At 49.1% G+C, this 24,256-nt stretch overlaps 2 protein-coding genes across 7 annotated transcripts in view; one reads left to right on the top strand and one right to left on the bottom strand.

Moving 5' to 3' along the window:
- PROSER3 (proline and serine rich 3) overlaps window positions 1-15,574 on the bottom strand; it is a 31,286-nt gene extending 15,712 nt beyond the window's left edge. The window contains exons 1-7 of one of the 5 annotated variants that reach the window (XR_013624018.1): window positions 15,192-15,404; window positions 14,870-14,978; window positions 14,437-14,777; window positions 14,137-14,304; window positions 13,349-13,509; window positions 8,325-8,523; window positions 3,294-3,412 (exon numbers count right to left, since the gene is read on the bottom strand). Coding sequence is in view for 3 of the 5 variants with exons in the window: in XM_068121847.2 (XP_067977948.2) it covers window positions 3,294-3,412; window positions 8,325-8,523; window positions 13,349-13,509; window positions 14,137-14,304; window positions 14,437-14,777; window positions 14,870-14,978; window positions 15,192-15,232 (1,138 nt within the window). In the remaining 2 variants the exon portion in view is untranslated. Of the gene's footprint in view, window positions 1-3,293; window positions 3,413-8,324; window positions 8,524-13,348; window positions 13,510-14,136; window positions 14,305-14,436; window positions 14,778-14,869; window positions 14,979-15,191 lie in introns of all 5 variants that reach the window. The other 4 variants (XR_013624019.1, XM_068121847.2, XM_068121848.2 and 1 more) reach the window with 4 other exon arrangements.
- Window positions 15,575-15,652: 78 nt separating this feature from the next.
- The window catches only part of LOC137431002 (proprotein convertase subtilisin/kexin type 7), a 27,665-nt gene continuing 19,061 nt past the window's right edge, over window positions 15,653-24,256 (top strand). The window contains exons 1-2 of one of the 2 annotated variants that reach the window (XM_068121852.2): window positions 15,653-15,982; window positions 23,576-23,787. In XM_068121852.2, the coding sequence (XP_067977953.2) occupies window positions 23,583-23,787 (205 nt within the window). In that variant the 5' untranslated portion in view covers window positions 15,653-15,982; window positions 23,576-23,582. The remainder of the gene's footprint in view (window positions 15,983-23,575; window positions 23,788-24,256) is intronic. The other variant, XM_068121851.2, reaches the window with a different exon arrangement.

The raw sequence follows: 24,256 nt of genomic DNA, 5'->3' as shown, positions 1-24,256 counted from the left end.
TTAACAAATTACAAATTCCTGATTGAATCACCTTTTGATGAGCATCAGGCCTAGCTAGCGGGTTTGTGACAGACTGGGACCAAAACGTTTACTCGGCCGACAGCCCAAGGTGAGAATAATTGGGCGGGAGGGGGGGGGTTCGGGTGACAGACGGATGAAGAAGAAGAAGAAGGTGGTAGTAGTAGTTGTAGTTGCAGTAGTAACACATTCAAACAAACGGACTTTTTTCATGTTCAGATTTCCTCACTGTGTGCTTGTGCCGGTACTTGATGATAAATGCACAATTGCAAATTCATACTTATTATTAGCTCACCTGGGCGCTTAAACCAAACACGCGATGTTGATGAAACTTGGCCACAAGCTTAATATCTGATGCCTGACGAAGGTGGATTGACCGCGTCAAAATCTGCACCCATCATCAGGTTGAAATCAGCCTAAAAACTTCCTGCCCTAACCTACAGGGGGCGTTACATCAGCAGCACAGCCATGCCGTCAGCCAAAAACATGACTTAGCTGTAATCTGTAAAAACATAACCTGTGCACATGTATCACTGTAATCAGCATCGAGAGGGCTTCCATTCAACCAATCACATGACCAGATTCTGCGCTGAACAAAATTTCCATCTTTTATGATGTCATTGACCGTTGCTCCTGATCCAGGTGAGCTTCAGGACCCGTGGACCTGTTATTGATACATGTATGTAAGCTGTTGAGCTTTATAACCAGTCACTTGCTCCAAAATCAGAAAGCAAATACTTGCCGTAAAAGTTTCTTTTAAATCTTCAGATCAACACGCGAACTTGTTACTGACAAGTTTGAATTCAAAGCTAGCTAATTGGTCAGTTTTTGTTCCATGTCTACCGACCTGAACATTCAGACTGTGATTACTTCTGGTATTAAATCAACTTCAAATAAGGAATATTAAAATAAAATAAAAACTTCCTGAATATTATATACAAATGAATCAGTATTGTTGGGGAAAAATAAATTTCCAAAAAACAAGGAGGTTGCATTCCCTCCAAGCTTTCATAGAGGGCTCGAGTGAAATCCGCCTATAATCCAGGAGGCCACTGTGTGCCAGTACGATGGCAGGGGTCGAAATTATCGACGGCATCGACGGCAAAAGCCGGCGTGCCCAAGCTATTTGCCGTGCTGCCCCGAACTTTTCATGATCACTACGGCAGAGAGTTGCAGTGCCCTTTTTCCTCAGTTGCTGCTGTGCCCTTTTTGTCAATAAAGCATAATAATAATAGAGACCCTGGTGTTGGGCTAGCGGCTAGGGTGCCGGCTTAGGATACCAAGGATCCTGGGTTCGAATCCCGGTCGATCGCTGAATTAACGCCAGGGGGGTTGACTCAGCCTGTCCATCCTTCCGAGGTCGGCTAATTGAGTACCAGTTCACTGGTAATTCCCTGTTTGTCGTTAAAGGCGGCAAAAAGGGTTGGCGTCAGGAAGGGCATCCGGCCGTAAAACATTGCTTCAAATAGGGGACCGAAAAACAACAACAACCACGGTTCCCGAAAAAGGCCAACCACCGCTTTGCGGGGAAAAATGGCCTCTAAAGGTGGTTATTTTTTATATTTATAATAGAGACCAAAGTATGAATAAAGTAATGATGAAAACAACAAACTGACTTCGTCGGCTTTCGTTTTCTCAGTGCACGTCGGAACATTAGCGTAGTAAGCATATACATTGTCTAGGCTACCTCGTTTCCCGTTCCCTTACTGAATACAGAATGTTGCAGTCCTACTTTCGTCCTTGGGTATGGGAAACGAGGTTCAAGGGCATCCCATAATTTATATTGGCCCCGCCTACGACCATTCGTCATCCCATACGTCATCCAGCATCATCAATGAAAACTGTAGTTGACAAAGTGATTGATTGTTTGGACAAGAGATTTAACGAGTTCCATGAGAATGAGGTCCTGATTGCATTTGAGGTGTTTGACCCCAGCAACATGCCAAAGGGCAAGGACACCCTTGCTGCCTATGGCAATGCCAAAGTCACTTACCTTAGCAATCACTTTCAGCAAATCATTGAAAGAAATGGTTGTGATCCAAGTCAAATACAAAGAGAATGGCTGTCCTTGAAGCTTGACATCAGCAGAAATCATGGAGAGGAGTCCAATTTCCTAGGTCTATGGAAGACCATTCTGACAGGAAAGGGCCACAAATACCCTCATATACTTCATCTGGTGCAGATCTGCCTTGTGTGCCCAGTGGCCACATCACATGTAGAGAGGCCGTTCTCAGCAGTGAAGCGTATTCTTGGGGATTGGAGGCTAAAACTGGGGTTGGGTATGCAGGAACACCTTCTGCGCATCAGCACAGAAGGGCCCGACCCCGACGACTTTGATCCTACACGTAGCGTTGCCAGGTGGCATTCTACGAGCGCATTTGGACGTAGGCCTGATACTACACCCCTCTCCCCCAAGGGTGATTGAATTGTAATCATGTATACCTGACTCAAGACTGAGTCAGTATTGAGTAAAGATGATGTCTGATGATGATGATGAAAAAAGTTCAACTCTGTCAAACAAAAGTTCAACTTTGTTACATGGACATGATGACAATGCAGTTCTGACTGAGTTGAGTTGAGTTTTGAGAGAAATCAAATCTGAAACTGTTATTGAGATTCAAATTCTAAAAATACATTATTAAAAAGATTAAGTTGATTTACTTGTTCTGTCAAACAAAGGTTAAACTTTGTTACATGGCCATGATGACAATGCAGTTCTGAGTTGAGTTGAGTTTTCTGAAACTGTTTATATTCTAAAAATACATTATTAAAAAGTTTAAGTTGATTTACTTGTTCTGTCAGTAACATTTCCCTGCCCGTTTAAGTTACCGACACACTTTGCCTTCGTGCCCACAAGAATAATTCTAGATTGCCTTGGTGCCCCCCAAACCCAAAAGAAAATGCCTTGGTGCCCCAAAAAAATTTAAGTCATCAAAGGCAAACATTGCTGTGCCCTCCCTGCAGAGTAATTCGACCCCTGCCATGGTCAAACGCAAACTTTGTCACCAAACGTGCGGGGACAGCGCATCAGCGGCACATCAGTGTGCCCCAGGAATGAAGCAACCAGCAGGTCAAACTGGTAACCGAATCCGGGTTCAACACGCGGTCACCAGAAGTCAAATCTGCCACACTGACTAGTCCCAAAATGGATGTTCATCGCTAGTGAAGGAATCTTGCAAACTTATTCTGCACTGAGCAGTTCCCAACATAAGAATGGGTTTGCTATTACATTGTCTCCACGAGCACCCTGCTCCGTACCCTCTTTGTTCTCTTACCGGCCGAGGAGAGCGGTTGGGAGGTATCGGCACGTTGTGCTGAAGACACTCCGAGTGGCCCTGGGATACCGTCGGTCTTGTACCGTCTCTCACTGCTTGCACCGTTCACAATTCGGTTACTGCAGGTAATAAAGATGCACAAAAGACCAACAGTCCTTTTTCTCTTCTTGGTAAAAAACATATAATTGATTCAGAAAGGCAGAAGGAAGAGGCGTGAGGGAGTGGTTGGTAGTGAGCACCCATGTCGCGGTCTTCAAATCAATCATTTACATTCATTCTCTGTGGCCTTAACTCCTCAATACACCGAATCATGCAACTAATTACAATGCTAACATTCCACAATCCTGGACCCAAGTTTATTACAAGTTGATCTGTTGAGGGGTCACACGAATAAATCGACAATTCATTTTAACGAATTTGATCAAAACGATGGTTTCACCTTCAGATAATTAAATATCAACACAATCCCAATTTAATATCAAAGTAAAGAGAAGGTGTGGCGTGCCAAACGGTTGTCGCATGGACAAAGGCTCATGTCGGAGGGTTAAAGGCTCATGTCAGAGGGTTAAAGGCTCATGTCGGAGGGTTAAAGGCTCATGTCGGAGGGTTAAAGGCTCATGTCGGAGGGTTAAAGGCTCATGTCGGAGGGTTAAAGGCTCATGTCGGAGGGTTAAAGGCTCATGTCGGAGGGTTAAAGGCTCATGTCGGAGGGTTAAAGGCTCATGTCGGAGGGTTAAAGGCTCATGTCGGAGGGTTAAAGGCTCATGTCGGAGTGTTAAAGGCTCATGTCGGAGGGTTAAAGGCTCATGTCGGAGGGTTAAAGGCTCATGTCGGAGGGTTAAAGGCTCATGTCGGAGGGTTAAAGGCTCATGTCGGAGGGTTAAAGGCTCATGTCGGAGGGTTAAAGGCTCATGTCGGAGTGTTAAAGGCTCATGTCGGAGGGTTAAAGGCTCATGTCGGAGGGTTAAAGGCTCATGTCGGAGGGTTAAAGGCTCATGGAGGGTTAAAGGCTCATGTCGGAGGGTTAAAGGCTCATGTCGGAGGGTTAAAGGCTCATGTCGGAGGGTTAAAGGCTCATGTCGGAGGGTTAAAGGCTCATGTCGGAGGGTTAAAGGCTCATGTCGGAGGGTTAAAGGCTCATGTCGGAGGGTTAAAGGCTCATGTCGGAGGGTTAAAGGCTCATGTCGGAGGGTTAAAGGCTCATGTCGGAGGGTTAAAGGCTCATGTCGGAGGGTTAAAGGCTCATGGAGGGTTAAAGGCTCATGTCGGAGGGTTAAAGGCTCATGGAGGGTTAAAGGCTCATGTCGGAGGGTTAAAGGCTCATGTCGGAGGGTTAAAGGCTCATGTCGGAGGGTTAAAGGCTCATGTCGGAGGGTTAAAGGCTCATGTCGGAGGGTTAAAGGCTCATGTCGGAGGATTTCGCCAAAAGAGTTGGCTTCCTGTGGCACCTGGTCTTAGGATCACACAACAAGTCCATTGGTTGGATGTGCAGCTTCCTTACAGATATCTTTTCCCAATTACCAAGAATTTATCTCTGCGGGTTTATTAGTTGTACATTACTCCAGTACTCAAATGTCTTGCCACCAACCCTCCCTATTACGCCGCACAATCAATGCTGTGAGAGACTTTCATTTGAGCAATCAAAGTGACCAATCACCAAAGTCAGGAGTTTAAGAGGCTTGATCTCATTCAATACCCAAATAGGCTGGTTGTACATTTCTCCAATTTATTGCAATCACTCCAGATCATTGATCAAGCTGAGCAGGGGTTGTTGACGTTTTATTGACTCAACTGGACGGTAGTCCAGTTGAGTCAATCACATACTGAACCCTCCGGCGTCCGTCGTCGTCGTCTGTCGTCCGTTAACTTTTCGACATTAACACTCCAGCGTCCACAAATATCAACCAATTCTGATCAAACTTGACATGCACCATCCTTACCCCAAGGACCAGGTTGGTATTACATTTCAGCCCGATCCGTTGAAAAATGGCGGACTTAGGCGACCATTTTGTTTTTGGTCATGAAAACGACGTTAACACTCTAGCGTCCACAAATATTAACAGATTTTGATCAAACTTAGAATGTTTAACCCTTACCACACAAGATAGGTTGCTATTGCATTCCAACCCGATCCGTCACAAAATGGCCGCTATAGGCCGCCTTATTGTTTTCAGCTCCGAAACGACGTTAAGACTTTAACGTCCACAAATATTTATGGATTTTGATCAAACTTGGTGTGTGACACTCTTACCACACAAGGTAGTCAGTTCAGTTGAGTTCTGCTTCCCTGGAAGCTCTAGTTTTCATCGGCAGCTCTCTGCTGGCAGGAGGATATACGAGAGGCCTCTGAGAGGTGTTTCCTAGATTTGAATTCTGACCCAGCTATAAACTGTCACCCTGAGGTTTCGCAGGCAGGGTGAGGAATCGATGCATGCGACGTCCCTCGGATGGACGTTAAACACCCTGAGGGCCTGTATTCCAGCATTCGTTGATGGACATTAAAGATCCCACGATGTCCCTCACATGAAGTGCAGGAGAGATATTGCCGGCGCCCTGAACAAATTACAAACGAGAACAGCACTCGGTATAGCGCATGCCTCCGCCAGGCTGAACAGTTCACGTTTTATATCCCACCGATTGGCTTGATCTGGATCCGGACGTCAACCAAAATCGAATCAGCTTGTTCTTCTCACCTAACAAACACATCCACCTAGTTTCGTCCGATTCCGTCCACAACTTTTTGAAATATCATGTGATATATCCCTTTTGGCCCCATCTCTCAATGCTGAAGAATCACATAAGAATATAAAAAAATTCTCGTATTCGGATCTTCATCAAAATCAAATACATTTTTTCCTCGTCAGACACCCAACCTGTCCACCAAGTTTCGTCCGAATCCGTCCACAACTTTTTGAAATGTCTTGCTCACAGACCAGCAAACCGTTGCACCCCCAGTAGATGATGCCACCCGCAGCCTTGTGCTGCATAAGAAAGAAGAGAAGGCAGCCCTCCCGAAATTATATTTCCAACGGCGATGAAGAATAGACCAGGGATGTTTTATAGGTGAGTTCGCTAGCTACCTGTGATGAAGCAACAGTCTTGTTCTCACAGAAAACCCCCATTTTTACGAACATGCGAGTCTCTTTATAAAGACTCTCAATGGAATACTGCTCTCCCCTCTGGGCTGGTGCTCCTGCCTCACACCTAGCTCGCCTTCGCGCTGTTGAAACCAAAGCATTCAGAATCATTGGAATCTCCCGCGATGAAGCTAACTCCAAGGGCCTCTCACTCACTCACCGCAGGCAGGTTGGTGGTCTTTCCGTCTTCTACCGACTCCTCTCTGGCCTTGCCCCCCCCAGCTCTCTCTGGGCTCTGTCCCGCAAATATTCCTACAGGTCGCACAAGATCTGCCTGCAACCCTCTTTTGGTTAAACTGCCAAAATCAAGACTCTCTGCTCACCTTCACTCCTTCATTCCTCTTTTCTCCCGCCTCTGGAACAAACTCCCTCACTCTCTTCAATCCCACTCCACCCTCCAAGTCTTTAAAACAGCTGTTCACCACCATCTCTTATCTTCCCCCATCCAAAACCTTGATCTTTTCTACCCCCGCTAATTTCACCCCAATTCCCCTTTTTGAAATACCAACTTCTGTCCTGGAAGTCCTTGGTGTCCCTGTGCTTTATACTTCTCCCTCCCCCCCCCCCCCCCCTTCCCATGCCTCCTCCCCCCGGGCCCTCTCCCTTCCACACATCTCCCTGCTCTCGGATGTTGTGTTTGTGTGCTTCCCCATCTCTCCCCATCTTGTCTTCCGCTCCCTCTTTTTGTGTATTTTGTTTGTCTGGTCGATTTGTTTGTGAAGTAAATGTTAGCTCTTTCACGAGCCTCGATTCAGTATACAAAAAAAACAAACAAACAAACAAAAACTATTATACAGCTTTTATTGTGCTGTACTTAAAATAATCAATCGGTCATTGTATATTTACGTTCTCCATCATTCTCCTTGCAGCACCAAATTCATCGCCAAGTCCTCTTAGACATCTTATCCCAGCACTTGTGGAGCCACCCTTGTGAAAGAGGCCACGATTGCAGCGTGCAATTTTTCAATTCATCTATACCGGTTTGTCGACACTTTCTCCTTGATGAAGTCCCACATTGAGTGGTGTGGAGTCGTTAGATCTGGACTATGTGGTGGCCATGTTAGAGAAGCTTTGGTGGAGGAGTTTTTTTTTTTGCAAAGTGTTCTGCAAAAGCTATCTGCAGGTGAGAAATTGTATCGTCGGTGTGCAAACAACCAACCGCTCTTCGACACTGTAACGATGTGTCCGCAATGCCGTCTAACTTCCTACTGACTCCCGCATCAGCGAGTTAGTGTTGCCGCATACCATGGTAAGGGAGGGCGGAGGAGAAGGGAAGTGCGAGAAATTTAGCACGGGTAAAGCAACTTTCAGGCCACCCGGTACATTATGTTTTAACATTCAATTCCAATCATCACTCCTCACTCCCAGAACTCGAGCCGAGACGAAAAGAGGCTGAGGCTAACGGAGTCTGTCGGACCCTCAACTGCGGGTGTCGAACCCCCACTCCAACCCGAACTTTAGCTGCCCCTCCTCTCCCGTGCCCAGTCTCTTCAAGGTTCGGAGTTGGAAGAGGAATGCCTCACCCAGCCGAACGTTCATCCGTGGCTAGTAACACTCTTTGTTCCCTGGAGCGACGAGTTGGGCCCCAAGGGCAAAACAGAAGCACATGGAAAATGGAATGGTAATAAAACAAGAACATGGACAAAGCGGAAAGTAGGAGAGAGGGGAAGACTGGTTATATGGGACACGTGACCCCACCCTCCTTCGTTCCTTCCGCATAAGTGCTGCTTCATCAGGATGAAGATTACATCCTGATGCAACCAACTACTCATTAACCCCTGAATTACATTTTGGTCCACGTCTGTTTATAGACAAAATACGTACGCACACATGGCAATATGTACATCAAATCATGAGAAGTGCTTCGCTTGCACATTTCAATGCATTAATGTACCTTTTCTCCAACAGTTGTTCAGCTCTTTTCTGAAGATCTCTCACTGGAAACTCCTCATAACCCAACGTAGTCGTCTGATAAGCCGTCCACTCTTTGTTCATCTCGTCAGTATTGCTCTTCATCTGGCTGGGCGATGTCATGCGACGGCTTCCTTCCCTCAAATGTCTTCCTGGTCTATCCTCACAAGACTCGAGCACAGCTGCCAAGAGCACACAGCAGGATGTGAGTAAATCAAAATCCAAGCTGTTGGAAACCAAAAAAAAAAGGAAAACAATTCAACAAAAAAAGAACACTTATGTGAACTTTTGTGATTTTGTGACTTTCCATATCGAATGAGCAGCAAACACATCCCAGGGTTTGCACTCCTCGGGCCCAATTATGTACAGGATTGAGTCGTGAACCTTCGTTAACCCTTTGAGTACGGGATTTTTTTAAAATAAAAATACCCCCGGTACGGGATTAATTTGGCATTTTGGTACGGGAATGCAACCACGTACTGACGATCTATTTATAGGTAGAGTCGATGACGTGTAGTAACGTCATCCGTACACAAAACTTTTTTGCGGGTTGCGGCACTGGACGTCATCCGTAGTCAAAGGGTTAACCCTGATATAGTTAATGCCAGTGCAAAAACAATGGCATGTCACGTTTTTGACAATGCTGTGAAATAATCAAATAATCACATCAATGGATCACCTCAATCTCTAACTATCGGGGACCCCAACGCAAGTCGGGGGCCAAATCCTCTCCATTCCTCCCTGCTGCCCGGATTCGTAAGGGCAGCGTGGTCACGGTCAGAGTGCCGATCGGTCCCCTTTCCCTCTTGTCGCTGTCTCTTCTCTCTCTCTAATTCTGTCGTGGCCCTGACTTCATGAATGCGGGGGTACACCATCCTGGATGTAGGGGATCTCTGGGTCGCTCTTGGGAGATCGATCGGTTGTCTCCCTGCAATTGATTGCTGGCTTGTTTGAGAGAACCATCTGGGACTTTAGAACAACAACAACACCAACAACCTCAAACTCTTCCGAGTGTTCTTCCCCATCAACGATTTTCCATTGATCCGGCACTTATAGTGCCAATTAGAATGCCATTTGAATGTGATGTGCATTCTGATATTTGACAAATGCAGGTCAATCCAATCAGAGGTATGCAAATGACTAACACCAGCGATTGGACAACCATGAGCAGTAATGGAACAAAAGTTGGCTTGAAGCCCAAAGCGCTAGAAAAATCCAGGAAGGGATAATACTCTCTGCCGCTCCATATCTCAACCCTCAGATCTGCAGGCAGCAGCCTCTTCAATCTCTGCAGATCTGGACAAAATCACAAACTGGTCAAACAAGTGGAACATGTCTTTCAATCCTGACAAATCTCACATTCATTCACTATGTCTTTCCAAAAAGACCGTCTCAACAACGCTCCCATCCACTTTCTCAACAATCCTCACGAAGAAGTTCTGTCACTCAAGCTTTTGACTCTCACTATCTGCCATGATCTTTCCTGGGAAAACCACATTTCCAAGCTGGTCTCCAAAGCCAGTCGCCGACTGTGCATCCTCCGTCGTGCGAAGTCCTCCCTTGGCACACCTGAGCTCCTCACCACATACAAGGCTTTCATCCGCAGGTCAATGGAATACTGCTCTCCCCTCTGGGCTGGTGCTCCTGCCTCACACCTAGCTCGGCTTTTTTTTTTCTTTTTTTTTTGTATACTGAATCGAGGCTCGTGAAAGAGTTAACATTTATTTCACAAACAAATCAACCAGACAAACAAAATATATAAAAAGAGGGAGCGGAAGACAAGATGGCGAGAGAAGGGGAAGCACACAAACACAACATTTGAGAGCAGGGAGAAGTGTGGGAGGGAGAGGGCTTGGGGGGAGGAGGCGTGGGAAGGGGGGTGGGGGGGGGGGGAGGTATAAAACACAAGGGGACCGAAATTAGCGGGGGTAGAAAAGATCAAGGTTTTGGATGGGGGAGGATAAGAGATGGTGGTGAACAGCTGTTTTAAAGACCTGGAGGGTGGAGTGGGATTGAAGAGAGTGAGGGAGTTTGTTCCAGAGGCGGGAGAAAAGAGGAATGAAGGAGTGAAGGTGAGCAGAAAGTCTTGATTTTGGCAGTTTAACCATAAGAGAGTTGCAGGCAGATCTTGTGCGACCTGTAGGAATATTTGGGGGACAGAGCCCAGAGAGAGCTGGGGGGGGGCAAGGCCAGAGAGGAGTCGGTAGAAGACGGAAAGACAACCAACCTGCCTGCGGTGAGTGAGTGAAAGGCCCTTGGAGTTAGCTTCATCGCAGAAGATTCCAATGATTCTGAACGCTTTGGTTTCAACAGCGTGAAGACGAGCTAGGTGTGAGGCAGGAGCACCAGACCAGAACCAGAACACCACCAGAACCACCAGACCTTCACGCTGTAGAAACCAAAGCTATCAGAATCATTTGAGTCTCCTGCGATGAAGCTGATTCTGAGGGCCTCTCTCTTTCACCGCAGGCAGGTAGGTGGTCTTTCTGTCTTCTACCGACTCCTCTCCGGCCTTGCTCCCCCAGCTCTGTCTGTGCTCTATCCCCAAAATATTCCTTCAGGTCGTACAACATCTGCCAGCAACCCTCTTCTGGTGAAACTGCCAAAATCAAGACTCTCTGCTCACCTTCACTCTTTCATTCCTCCTTTCTCCCACCTCTGGAACAAACTCCCCCAATCTCTTCAATCCCACTCCTCCCTCCAGGTCTTTAAAACAGCTGTTCACCACCATCTCTTATCTTCCTCCATCCAAAACCTTGACCTTTTTACCCCCGTTAATTCACACCAAATCAACCTTTTTCAAAATCCGTTTTCTTTCCTGAAAGTCCACGTAGTGTCCATTTGTTTATCCTGTGTCCCCACCTCAGCCCTCTCCCATCCACAGATCTCCCGACGTCCCTGTTCTCTACTGTTGTTGTGCTTCCCTCTCTCTCCCCCTCTTGTCTCCCGCTCCCTTTATTATTATTAATTATTACTAGCCGAAACCCGTGGAACATCCACGGAAGGGAGGATGTGGTGTATGGATAGAGTGTACCATTATGGATGGCATAGGGGAGCGCTCATGGGATCTTCTTCTTCCGTTAAGCTCCAATTTTTTTCTCTTTAAGTTAAGTCCAATCAGTCCTCTCTGCTCGAAGTGCTCAGGCCATGCCTTCCCGCTCTCATACTTTTATTTCCGTTCGGTGTAGAAAGAGATTGACATATCGTTCGTCTGTTTTCAGCTCGTTATCTTTAAGCTTCCTTACGTCTCGCCACCTGCTACACCTCTCTGAGTTACGAGGATTTATGCAACGCACCCCGAGTATCGCAACGTCACTCCATTTAACTTTATTAAAATGACGATAAAGACGTTTCCTTATATATCCTAATTTAAAATGTTCAAGGGAATAAAAAGACCATTTGGTTCACACCACCCATGTTCACACCACTCGACTGTCCAATCAGCGGACGGCTCGCTTCGCCTTCACCCAGCAGACGCCAATACGATGGCGTCGTAAGATGGCGTCGTATCGGCAGTTAATCGGATGCTTTTGGGCCCCAACGTCGGCGAATTCAGATTTTTCGAGTATGTCTGTACGTGATAAACAAAGAGCGCGGTTCGTAGATCGTAAATCCATTAGTGCCGTGGGCATCGGGTCACTGGGTGCGGCGTAAAAGGGATAACAAAGTCGAGTCCTTACGGTATTATTATATAGACTAGCCGAAACCCGTGGAACATCCACGGAAAGGAGGATGTGGTGTATGGATAGAGTGTACCATTATGGATGGCAAAGGGGATTTGCTTGTCCGAGTAAGAGTTAGGAAGAAAGATGAGAATGAAGAGTGCGTATATGAACAACGATCGCCGACACCGGCACAAATGCATGCTCTGGATTGTCCACTCAGTGGATGGCTTGCTTTCGCCTTCGCCTGTCCAATCAGCGGACGGCTTGCTTCGCCTTCGCCCAGCAGACGCCAATACGATGGCGTCGTAAGATGGCGTCGTATCGGCAGTTAATCGGATGCTTTTGGGCCCCAACGTCGGCTAATTCAGATTTTTCGAGTATGGCTGTACGTGATAAACAAAGAGCGTGGTTCGTAGATCGTAAATCCATTAGTGCCGTCGGCATTGGGTCACTGGGTGCGGCGTAAAAGGGATAACAAAGTCGAGTCCTTATGCTATTATTATATAGACTAGGGCATTGCCCGTACTATATCTATATCTAAAATTATATCCCCCCCCTCTATTTACATGAAATGGTTTGGTCCAAAGCGAACGGCTTGCGAGTACGGTGACAATCCCCCCCCTCTATTTACATGCAATGGTTTGGTCCAAAGCGAACGGCTTCCGGAGTTTGGTAAAGAAATCGCCATCGCGTGCACAAACGCGCAGGAAAGCGAATGAATCACAAATTCGGTTTTATTAGTTTTAAAACATAGTTTAACGCCAACATAGTTTGCAAACGTGAAATAAATGAATACGCTCTCAAATGTGCCATCCGAGGCAGAGTGTGTCCTCCACGTTCGGCACACGCGATCGTTCGCTGCTCTCTGATTGGTTGAATCGTTTTTTGGACATAGCTCGGTAAGTAATTGTCCGATTAATATGAAACCTTGAAAAGGCACATCCTCGGGTCCCCAGCAATATACCTGGCAAGTTTCAAGTATATCGGACCGGTAGTTGTCGAGAAACAGCGGTCACAGACAAACAAACAAACGTACAGACGTACAGAGATTACTGGAATTATAGATAGATGGTTCATGTGTTTCTGTTTATGTTTATGCTTTCGTTCGGGACTGCTTCGGGAGCACCAACAATCTGTATGGTTCATGATCTGATCTGTTTAGTGTTAGAATCTTTATCCAGGTACCAAAGAGGTGAAGACCTTTTGTGATATCGTATGCAGTCAGTAATGGCGCTGGTATCTCAGACGCAGCCTTGAACCATCGTGTTCCGTGTGGTTACGATGAAGGATCGACCTTCACACCTGCACCGTAAATGTCACACCATCCTTCACAACTTCTCACCTGCACCATAAATATCCGACCATGGGCTGCACTCCGAGGTCGCTTCCATGACTCCCACAGAGAAATCCGGCTGTGACAATCTTGGCCTATTGCCACCAATGTATGGCTCGTGCTGGTCTACCTCAATCGAAGGTTGCCTCGATTGAACCTCCTCAGCATTCCTAGCAAGGGGAGATAAAATAAGCCCAGACGTTTATAGTATTCACCTCAGAGTATGAATAGGAGAGTAAAAAGTGAAAACCGCCAACGAGGAGCAAAGGGATGAAAGGGCAGGAGCATGTAATTGGGCTGAAGGTAAGAAGGTGTGACATTTAAGATGTATGAAATTCTTTATGGAGTGCAAGATGCACCAATTAATAAAATTGAATGAAGTTGTTTTTGCATATACAAGATTAGGCCTCATGGAAGAGTAAAGTGACACAGGGCATAAAGGCAACGTGGTGATAGTGGGGCATGAAGGCCGAGAGGGGAGGGCTTACAGTGGAACACAAGGAAGGAGATGAAGGAAAAGGAAGAGAGGGAGGAGGGGAGGAAGCACGACAACCTGCAATTAAGAGGGTTGGGTTAGGTCCGGTTAATGGTCCTCGGGGTAGAAAAGATCATGGGTAGGAATGGGGGGTGGAGGGTGACACGAGATGTTGGCACATTGCTTGCTTGAATCCCTGAAGAGGGCTGCGTTTGTCCAGTCTCTGGAAAGCAGTTCCACAAATGTGAAAAATAAAGGAGCGGCATGTGCACAGCGAACCTGGATTTCGTGAGTTTGACCAAGAGTTCAATGTCATGCTCACTGGGAGTCCGTGCGCAGCCTGGAGTTGCTGGGCATTGTCAGACGGCCGAGGGAGCACGAGGAGCTCGACCGGATAAGAGGTGGGAAATCAGGTGATGTATCACCAACGTGAGGTTCATGCTGGTCTACTCGTGTCTGGGCTTCTCCGGATCGAACCTCCTCTCCACCTCTGGCCAGAAAAATTAAAATAAAATTATTCAACTAATCCGATACTTGTTTGCCTCCCAAAGTGGAGAACAAACCCCCTGACCATCAACATGTACATGCCCCCACATAATTAACTCAACAATGTTGCATTTACTCTTCCGGTAGCGCTTCACGGTCGCCAACCGTAGAGCTTCTTCCATCCAAGGAGACGGCGTCAGGGCTGACACAGACTTCGGTGTCCCTGATGTCATCGTCCTGCTTCACCAACATCTTTCTCTCTGATGCATTTAAGCCACGCGTGGTGTCGACGTGTACGTGGAGGACTTTCTTGGACGACCCGCTCGCCCGTCCTTCGGGTGCCCGTCCACGGGTCTTGCCCCTCCGTGCCGGAGCCTGACGGGTCGGAGGGCTTGCCGCCATCACTGGGATTCTGCTCCTGATCCCTTGGCAAGGCAGACCATCTTTGGAGGACACCAAGCAGCTTGCACCAAGTGGCTGCCATGACATGACAGATGGAAACACTGGGTTAACAAACATTTTTCGAATTGGCAAAATGAAAAATTAAATAAACAACACCTTTTCCGTACCATCTCGAGGTAACTCTGAGAAATCTTCTTTTCAGGTGATGGGTGGTAGTAGCTTCGACGCTGCGAGGGTTTTCTGAAGGGGTTGTGCCCACTGCTGAACAGGGCTTCACTGGCAGCAAAGGAAACGCGTGACTGTTATTACAATTACCTTGTGGATACAACACAAGCACAATGGCCAATGGGCCAAACGGCCTTCTGAGGTGACCATGGTGCACGAATAGTTCACACCACAACGTTCATACTATACACCGCCCGGAGAAGCGAGAGGTCATTTAGTGTGACCCAAACCACGATCAAGACACATCACCCACAGACACAGTACCTTGACCGGAAAATTCTGCTTTTCGTTACGAGTACGGACATTGCTTCATTTCCATGAATGTGAATCTTTTAAAAACGCATTCGTTTTAAAAGTTATTTCTGAGGTAATCCAAGCGGCCTGCACTGTACACTGTACAGTGCAATGCGCGAGCTTCCTCACAACTCCACGATCTCCGATGAATGTTGTTGTTTTTCGACCACACGAGCCCGGATTAACGTTTTTGATGCCCATGAGGAATGACAATAACTATTCCCGGAAATGAGACGATATTAATTAACTCAACACTTTATGTCTTATAAACGATCAAGATATCGAAAAAGACGTCAAAAAATAAACGCCATTGCGATCCAACTGAACAAATAATATTCTTTTAGAGTCCGCTCATGAGATAATAAAAAAACGTTTTATAAATACAATCTCATGAAACAACGTGACGTAATCACGTCGGGGAGGTTCCCATCAGGAAATGTTGACACGCCTTGCTTTAGTGACGTCACCGCGCTTCTTGAATTATTGTCATGTTCTGGTGAGGCGTTTAATGTTTAATTTCGCACCCTCTGATGTAGTTTTCGACCCTTTTATCATTCAGGGCTTTCTACAGGGATATCCCCATGGTCAACGCAACTGTGAACACCTCATCACGTTCCTGTCACGCTTCAACCTTTGGATTACTCAATACTCGGGTCTCCATCTGACGCCGATACCTGTTTCTCTTTGCTCGCTCTGGTACACCTTCCCGCACACCTTCCCGTGTGACTACAGCACAAGCAAAGCCAACAGAGGAGCCGCGAGTGAGTTTGTACTTCATCAGTTTTATGGCTTTGATATGTTCGTCGCGTGGGCTATGTATGCTCTGTGCCAGGTGGCAGGTTGCGTGTCACGTGTCACGTGTCAAACTTTAAGTTTAATACGAATAATATTAAGTATTTTATTTTATTTTAAATAATAACCCGGGGTTCCTCGTGACAGTTTTACTTACAAACAAACGGATTATTTAGTAAGTCTGATTTGAACAACATCGTGCATTGTTGTGAGGAGTGTTGGCATGACAGAGATGGAATGTTTTATGGTGCGTGAATTAGATTATGTGACGATTGGTGAGCCGAAGAAGGGTGTGATTACTGGTGAGCCGGAGAAGGGTGTGATTACTGGTGAGCCGAAGAAGAGTGTGATTACTGGTGAGCCGAAGAAGGGTGTGATTACTGGTGAGCCGAAGAAGGGTGTGATTACTGGTGAGCCGGAGAAGGGTGTGATTACTGGTGAGCCGGAGAAGGGTGTGATTACTGGTGAGCCGAAGAAGGGTGTGATTACTGGTGAGCCGAAGAAGGGTGTGATTACTGGTGAGACGGAGAAGGGTGTGATTACTGGTGAGCCGGAGAAGGGTGTGATTACTGGTGAGCCGAAGAAGGGTGTGATTACTGGTGAGCCGAAGAAGGGTGTGATTACTGGTGAGCCGGAGAAGGGTGTGATTACTGGTGAGCCGAAGAAGGGTGTGATTACTGGTGAGCCGAAGAAGGGTGTGATTACTGGTGAGCCGGAGAAGGGTGTGATTACTGGTGAGCCGAAGAAGAGTGTGATTACTGGTGAGCCGAAGAAGGGTTTGATTACTGGTGAGCTGAAGAAGGGTGTGATTACTGGTGAGCCGAAGAAGGGTGTGATTACTGGTGAGCCGAAGAAGGGTGTTATTACTGGTGAGCCGAAGAAGGGTGTGATTACTGGTGAGCCGAAGAAGGGTGTGATTACTGGTGAGCCGAAGAAGGGTGTGATTACTGGTGAGCCGGGGAAGGGTGTGATTACTGGTGAGCCGAAGAAGGCTGTGATTACTGGTGAGCCGAAGAAGGGTGTGATTACTGGTGAGCCGAAGAAGGGTGTGATTACTGGTGAGCCGAAGAAGGGTGTGATTACTGGTGAGCCGAAGAAGGGTGTGATTACTGGTGAGCCGAAGAAGGGTGTGATTACTGGTGAGCCGAAGCAGGGTGTGATTGATGGTGAACCGAAGCAGGGTGTGATTACTGGTGAGCAGAAGCAGGGTGTGATTGCTGGTGAACCGAAGCAGGGTGTGATTACTGGTGAGCGGAAGCAGGGTGTGATTACTGGCGAGCAGAAGCAGCGTGTGATTACTGGTGAGCCAAAGCAGGGTGTGATTGCTTGTGAGCCGAAGCAGGGTGTGATTGCTGATGAGCCGAAGCAGGGTGTGATTACTGGTGAGCAGAAGCAGCGTGTGATTACTGGTGAGCAGAAGCAGGGTGTGATTGCTGGTGAGCCGACGCAGGGTGTGATTACTGGTGAGCCGAAGCAGGGTGTGATTGCTGGTGAGCGGAAGCAGGGTGTGATTGCTGGTGAGCGGAAGCAGGGTGTGATTGCTGGTGAGCGGAAGCAGGGTGTGATTGCTGGTGAGCCGATGCAGGGTGTGATTGCTGGTGAGCTGAAGCAGGGTGTGATTGCTGGTGAGCAGAAGCAGGGTGTGATTGCTGGTGAGCCGACGCAGGGTGTGATTACTGGTGAGCCGAAGCAGGGTGTGATTGCTGGTGAGCGGAAGCAGGGTGTGATTGCTGGTGAGCGGAAGCAGGGTGTGATTACTGGTGAGCGGAAGCAGGGTGTGATTACTGGGGAGCTGAAGCAGGGTGTGATTGCTGGTGAGCCAAAGCAAGGTGTGATTACTGGGGAGCTGAAGCAGGGTGTGATTGCTGGTGAGCGGAAGCAGGGTGTGATTACTGGGGAGCTGAAGCAGGGTGTGATTGCTGGTGAGCTGAAGCAGGGTGTGATTGCTGGTGAGCTGAAGCAGGGTGTGATTGCTGGTGAGCTGAAGCAGGGTGTGATTGTTGGTGAGCCAAAGCAAGGTGTGATTACTGGGGAGCTGAAGCAGGGTGTGATTGCTGGTGAGCTGAAGCAGGGTGTGATTGTTGGTGAGCTGAAGCAGGATGTGATTACTGGTGAGCCGAAACAGGGTGTGATTGCTGGTGAGCGGAAGCAGGGTGTGATTACTGGGGAGATGAAGCAGGGTGTGATTGCTGGTGAGCGGAAGCAGGGTGTGATTACTGGTGAGCGGAAGCAGGGTGTGATTGCTGGTGAGCTGAAGCAGGGTGTGATTGCTGGTGAGCCGACGCAGGGTGTGATTGCTGGGGAGCTGAAGCAGGGTGTGATTACTGGTGAGCCGACGCAGGGTGTGATTGCTGGTGAGCCGAAGCAGGGTGTGATTACTGGTGAGCCGAAGAAGGGTGTGATTACTGGTGAGCCGAAGAAGGGTGTGATTACTGGTGAGCCGAAGAAGGGTGTGATTACTGGTGAGCCGAAGAAGGGTGTGATTACTGGTGAGCCGAAGAAGGGTGTGATTACTGGTGAGCCGAAGAAGGGTGTGATTACTGGTGAGCCGAAGAAGGGTGTGATTACTGGTGAGCCGAAGAAGGGTGTGATTACTGGTGAGCCGAAGAAGGGTGTGATTACTGGTGAGCCGAAGCAGGGTGTGATTGATGGTGAACCGAAGCAGGGTGTTATTACTGGTGAGCAGAAGCAGGGTGTGATTGCTGGTGAACCGAAGCAGGGTGTGATTACTGGTGAGCAGAAGCAGGGTGTGATTACTGGCGAGCAGAAGCAGCGTGTGATTACTGGTGAGCCGAAGCAGGGTGTGATTGCTTGTGAGCCGAAGCAGGGTGTGATTGCTGATGAGCCGAAGCAGGGTGTGATTGCTGGTGAGCAGAAGCAGGGTGTGATTACTGGTGAGCCGACGCAGGGTGTGATTACTGGTGAGCCGAAGCGGGGTGTGATTGCTGGTGAGTGGAAGCAGGGTGTGATTGCTGGTGAGCGGAAGCAGGGTGTGATTACTGGTGAGCTGAAGCAGGGTGTGATTACTGGTGAGCGGAAGCAGGGTGTGATTACTGGGGAGCTGAAGCAGGGTGTGATTGCTGGTGAGCTGAAGCAGGGTGTGATTGCTGGTGAGCTGAAGCAGGGTGTGATTGTTGGTGAGCCAAAGCAAGGTGTGATTACTGGGGAGCTGAAGCAGGGTGTGATTGCTGGTGAGCGGAAGCAGGGTGTGATTGCTGGTGAGCGGAAGCAGGGTGTGATTACTGGTGAGCTGAAGCAGGGTGTGATTGCTGGTGAGCCGAAGCAGGGTGTGATTACTAGGGAGCTGAAGCAGGGTGTGATTGCTGGTGAGCTGAAGCAGGGTGTGATTGTTGGTGAGCTGAAGCAGGATGTGATTACTGGTGAGCCGAAACAGGGTGTGATTGCTGGTGAGCGGAAGCAGGGTGTGATTACTGGGGAGATGAAGCAGGGTGTGATTGCTGGTGAGCGGAAGCAGGGTGTGATTACTGGTGAGCGGAAGCAGGGTGTGATTGCTGGTGAGCTGAAGCAGGGTGTGATTGCTGGTGAGCCGACGCAGGGTGTGATTGCTGGGGAGCTGAAGCAGGGTGTGATTACTGGTGAGCCGACGCAGGGTGTGATTGCTGGTGAGCCGAAGCAGGGTGTGATTACTGGTGAGCCGAAGAAGGGTGTGATTACTGGTGAGCCGAAGAAGGGTGTGATTACTGGTGAGCCGAAGAAGGGTGTGATTACTGGTGAGCCGAAGAAGGGTGTGATTACTGGTGAGCCGAAGAAGGGTGTGATTACTGGTGAGCCGAAGAAGGGTGTGATTACTGGTGAGCCGAAGAAGGGTGTGATTACTGGTGAGCCGAAGAAGGGTGTGATTACTGGTGAGCCGAAGAAGGGTGTGATTACTGGTGAGCCGAAGCAGGGTGTGATTGATGGTGAACCGAAGCAGGGTGTTATTACTGGTGAGCAGAAGCAGGGTGTGATTGCTGGTGAACCGAAGCAGGGTGTGATTACTGGTGAGCAGAAACAGGGTGTGATTACTGGCGAGCAGAAGCAGCGTGTGATTACTGGTGAGCCGAAGCAGGGTGTGATTGCTTGTGAGCCGAAGCAGGGTGTGATTGCTGATGAGCCGAAGCAGGGTGTGATTGCTGGTGAGCAGAAGCAGGGTGTGATTACTGGTGAGCCGACGCAGGGTGTGATTACTGGTGAGCCGAAGCGGGGTGTGATTGCTGGTGAGTGGAAGCAGGGTGTGATTGCTGGTGAGCGGAAGCAGGGTGTGATTACTGGTGAGCTGAAGCAGGGTGTGATTGCTGGTGAGCGGAAGCAGGGTGTGATTACTGGGGAGCTGAAGCAGGGTGTGATTGCTGGTGAGCTGAAGCAGGGTGTGATTGTTGGTGAGCTGAAGCAGGATGTGATTACTGGTGAGCCGAAACAGGGTGTGATTGCTGGTGAGCGGAAGCAGGGTGTGATTACTGGGGAGCTGAAGCAGGGTGTGATTGCTGGTGAGCGGAAGCAGGGTGTGATTGCTGGTGAGCTGAAGCAGGGTGTGATTACTGGTGAGCGGAAGCAGGGTGTGATTGCTGGTGAGCTGAAGCAGGGTGTGATTGCTGGTGAGCCGACGCAGGGTGTGATTGCTGGGGAGCTGAAGCAGGGTGTGATTACTGGTGAGCCGACGCAGGGTGTGATTGCTGGTGAGCCGAAGCAGGGTGTGATTACTGGTGAGCTGCAGAAGGGTGTGATTCCTGGTGAGCCGAAGAAGGGTGTGATTACTGGTGAGCCGAAGAAGGGTGTGATTACTGGTGAGCCGGAGAAGGGTGTGATTACTGGTGAGCCGAAGAAGGGTGTGATTACTGGTGAGCCGAAGAAGGGTGTGATTACTGGTGAGCCGAAGAAGGGTGTGATTACTGGTGAGCCGAAGAAGGGTGTGATTACTGGTGAGCCAAAGAAGGGTGTGATTACTGGTGAGCCGAAGAAGGGTGTGATTACTGGTGAGCCGAAGAAGGGTGTGATTACTGGTGAGCCGAAGAAGGGTGTGATTACTGGTGAGCCGAAGAAGGGTGTGATTACTGGTGAGCCGAAGCAGGGTGTGATTGATGGTGAACCGAAGCAGGGTGTTATTACTGGTGAGCAGAAGCAGGGTGTGATTGCTGGTGAACCGAAGTAGGGTGTGATTACTGGTGAGCGGAAGCAGGGTGTGATTACTGGTGAGCAGAAGCAGCGTGTGATTACTGGTGAGCCGAAGCAGGGTGTGATTGCTTGTGAGCCGAAGCAGGGTGTGATTGCTGATGAGCCGAAGCAGGGTGTGATTGCTGGTGAGCAGAAGCAGGGTGTGATTACTGGTGAGCAGAAGCAGGGTGTGATTGCTGGTGAGCCGACGCAGGGTGTGATTACTGGTGAGCCGAAGCGGGGTGTGATTGCTGGTGAGCGGAAGCAGGGTGTGATTGCTGGTGAGTGGAAGCAGGGTGTGATTACTGGTGAGCTGAAGCAGGGTGTGATTGCTGGTGAGCCAAAGCAGGGTGTGATTGCTGGTGAGCGGAAGCAGGGTGTGATTACTGGGGAGCTGAAGCAGGGTGTGATTGCTGGTGAGCTGAAGCAGGGTGTGATTGTTGGTGAGCTGAAGCAGGATGTGATTGCTGGTGAGCGGAAGCAGGGTGTGATTACTGGGGAGCTGAAGCAGGGTGTGATTGCTGGTGAGCGGAAGCAGGGTGTGATTGCTGGTGAGCTGAAGCAGGGTGTGATTACTGGTGAGCGGAAGCAGGGTGTGATTGCTGGTGAGCCGAAGCAGGGTGTGATTACTGGTGAGCCGCAGAAGGGTGTGATTACTGGTGAGCCGGAGAAGGGTGTGATTACTGGTGAGCCGAAGAAGGGTGTGATTACTGGTGAGCCGGAGAAGGGTGTGATTACTGGTGAGCCGAAGAAGGCTGTGATTACTGGTGAGCCGAAGAAGGGTGTGATTACTGGTGAGCCGAAGAAGGGTGTGATTACTGGTGAGCCGAAGAAGGGTGTGATTACTGGTGAGCCGAAGAAGGGTGTGATTACTGGTGAGCCGAAGAAGGGTGTGATTACTGGTGAGCCGAAGAAGGGTGTGATTACTGGTGAGCCGAAGAAGGGTGTGATTACTGGTGAGCCGAAGAAGGGTGTGATTACTGGTGAGCCGAAGAAGGGTGTGATTGCTGATGAGCCGAAGCAGGGTGTGATTGCTGGTGAGCAGAAGCAGGGTGTGATTACTGGTGAGCAGAAGCAGGGTGTGATTGCTGGTGAGCCGACGCAGGGTGTGATTACTGGTGAGCCGAAGCGGGGTGTGATTGCTGGTGAGCGGAAGCGGGGTGTGATTGCTGGTGAGCGGAAGCAGGGTGTGATTGCTGGTGAGCGGAAGCAGGGTGTGATTACTGGTGAGCTGAAGCAGGGTGTGATTGCTGGTGAGCCGAAGCAGGGTGTGATTGCTGGTGAGCGGAAGCAGGGTGTGATTACTGGGGAGCTGAAGCAGGGTGTGATTGCTGGTGAGCTGAAGCAGGGTGTGATTGTTGGTGAGCTGAAGCAGGATGTGATTACTGGTGAGCCGAAACAGGGTGTGATTGCTGGTGAGCGGAAGCAGGGTGTGATTACTGGGGAGCTGAAGCAGGGTGTGATTGCTGGTGAGCGGAAGCAGGGTGTGATTGCTGGTGAGCTGAAGCAGGGTGTGATTACTGGTGAGCGGAAGCAGGGTGTGATTGCTGGTGAGCCGAAGCAGGGTGTGATTGCTGGTGAGCCGAAACAGGGTGTGATTGCTGGTGAGCGGAAGCAGGGTGTGATTACTGGGGAGCTGAAGCAGGGTGTGATTGCTGGTGAGCGGAAGCAGGGTGTGATTGCTGGTGAGCTGAAGCAGGGTGTGATTGCTGGTGAGCCGACGCAGGGTGTGATTGCTGGTGAGCCGAAGCAGGGTGTGATTACTGGGGAGCTGAAGCAGGGTGTGATTGCTGGTGAGCGGAAGCAGGGTGTGATTGCTGGTGAGCTGAAGCAGGGTGTGATTGTTGGTAAGCTGAAGCAGGATGTGATTACTGGTGAGCGGAAGCAGGGTGTGATTGCTGGTGAGCTGAAGCAGGGTGTGATTGTTGGTGAGCTGAAGCAGGATGTGATTACTGGTGAGCCGAAACAGGGTGTGATTGTTGGTGAGCCAGGGCTTGGTGTGACCGTTGATCGGCTGAGGCACGTGTGGAAGGGTTCGTGAGCCGAGGTTGGTGTGTGAGGGTTGGTGAGCCGAGGCAGGTGTGGAAGTGTTCGTGAGCTGAGGTTGTGCGTATCACGTGTGTGAGGTTTTCTGAGCCGAGGCAGGCGTGTGAGGGTTGGTGAGCTGAGGCAGGTGTGTGAAGTTTGGTGAGCCGAGGCAGGTGCGCAAGGGTGTTTGAGCCAGGGCAGGGTGTGGCGGTTGACGCATACCTAGATAATTATCTAACATGACTTGCTTTAAAGCGTCTGAATTGTGTATTACATTTTGCAAACGGTTCAGTTGGTTTTTGCAACCCACGTAACCTGGTGTACCATTTCCAATTTGGTGTGTGTGATTAATATCGATATATATTTTCCCCCCTGAACACAAGGATCTTCATGAATCTGCATGAAACACTCAAACTACAAAACCAGTTGAAGCTAGTCGTGCCACCCTTTGGGATTTTGGCATGTTTGTTGTGTTTCGGATTGGGTGCTGCACGATCCGACGTGGTTGCCACAAGTACGGAGACCCCGCTGTGGGCAGTGAGATTGCGTCTACCTCATGAGCAGCATAATCCTCAACATGATGACCACATTCAAGGTTCGCCAGGGTGACAAGTCGAGGGAAGAAAGTGATCCACATAAAGGCCTCCAATAGACTAAATGTTATGAAGTATTACTAACCTCACGAGTCACAATCGCAGCACGACCACCCAATATCCCCATGTAACCACCTTTAGAGGCCATTTTTCCCCGCAAAGTGGGGGTTGGCCTTTTTCGGGAGCCGTGGTTGTTGTTGTTTTTCGGTCCCCTTTTTGAAGCAATGTTTTACGGCCGGATGCCCTTCCTGACGCCAACCCTTTTTGTCGCCTTTAACGACAAACAGGGAATTACCAGTGAACTGGTACTCAATTAGCCGACCTCGGAAGGATGACAGGCTGAGTCAACCCCCCTGGTGTTAATTCAGCGATCGACCGGGATTCGAACCCAGGATCCTAGGATCCTAAGCCGGCACCCTAGCCGCTAGCCCAACACCAGGGCTAGCCCAACAACACCCATGTGACGTGTCC

The sequence above is a fragment of the Myxine glutinosa genome, chromosome 7 (assembly GCF_964187855.1).
Source record: "Myxine glutinosa chromosome 7, kmMyxGlut1.1, whole genome shotgun sequence".
Lineage (NCBI taxonomy): Eukaryota > Metazoa > Chordata > Myxini > Myxiniformes > Myxinidae > Myxine > Myxine glutinosa.
This window is presented reverse-complemented; position numbering and strand designations above follow the sequence as displayed.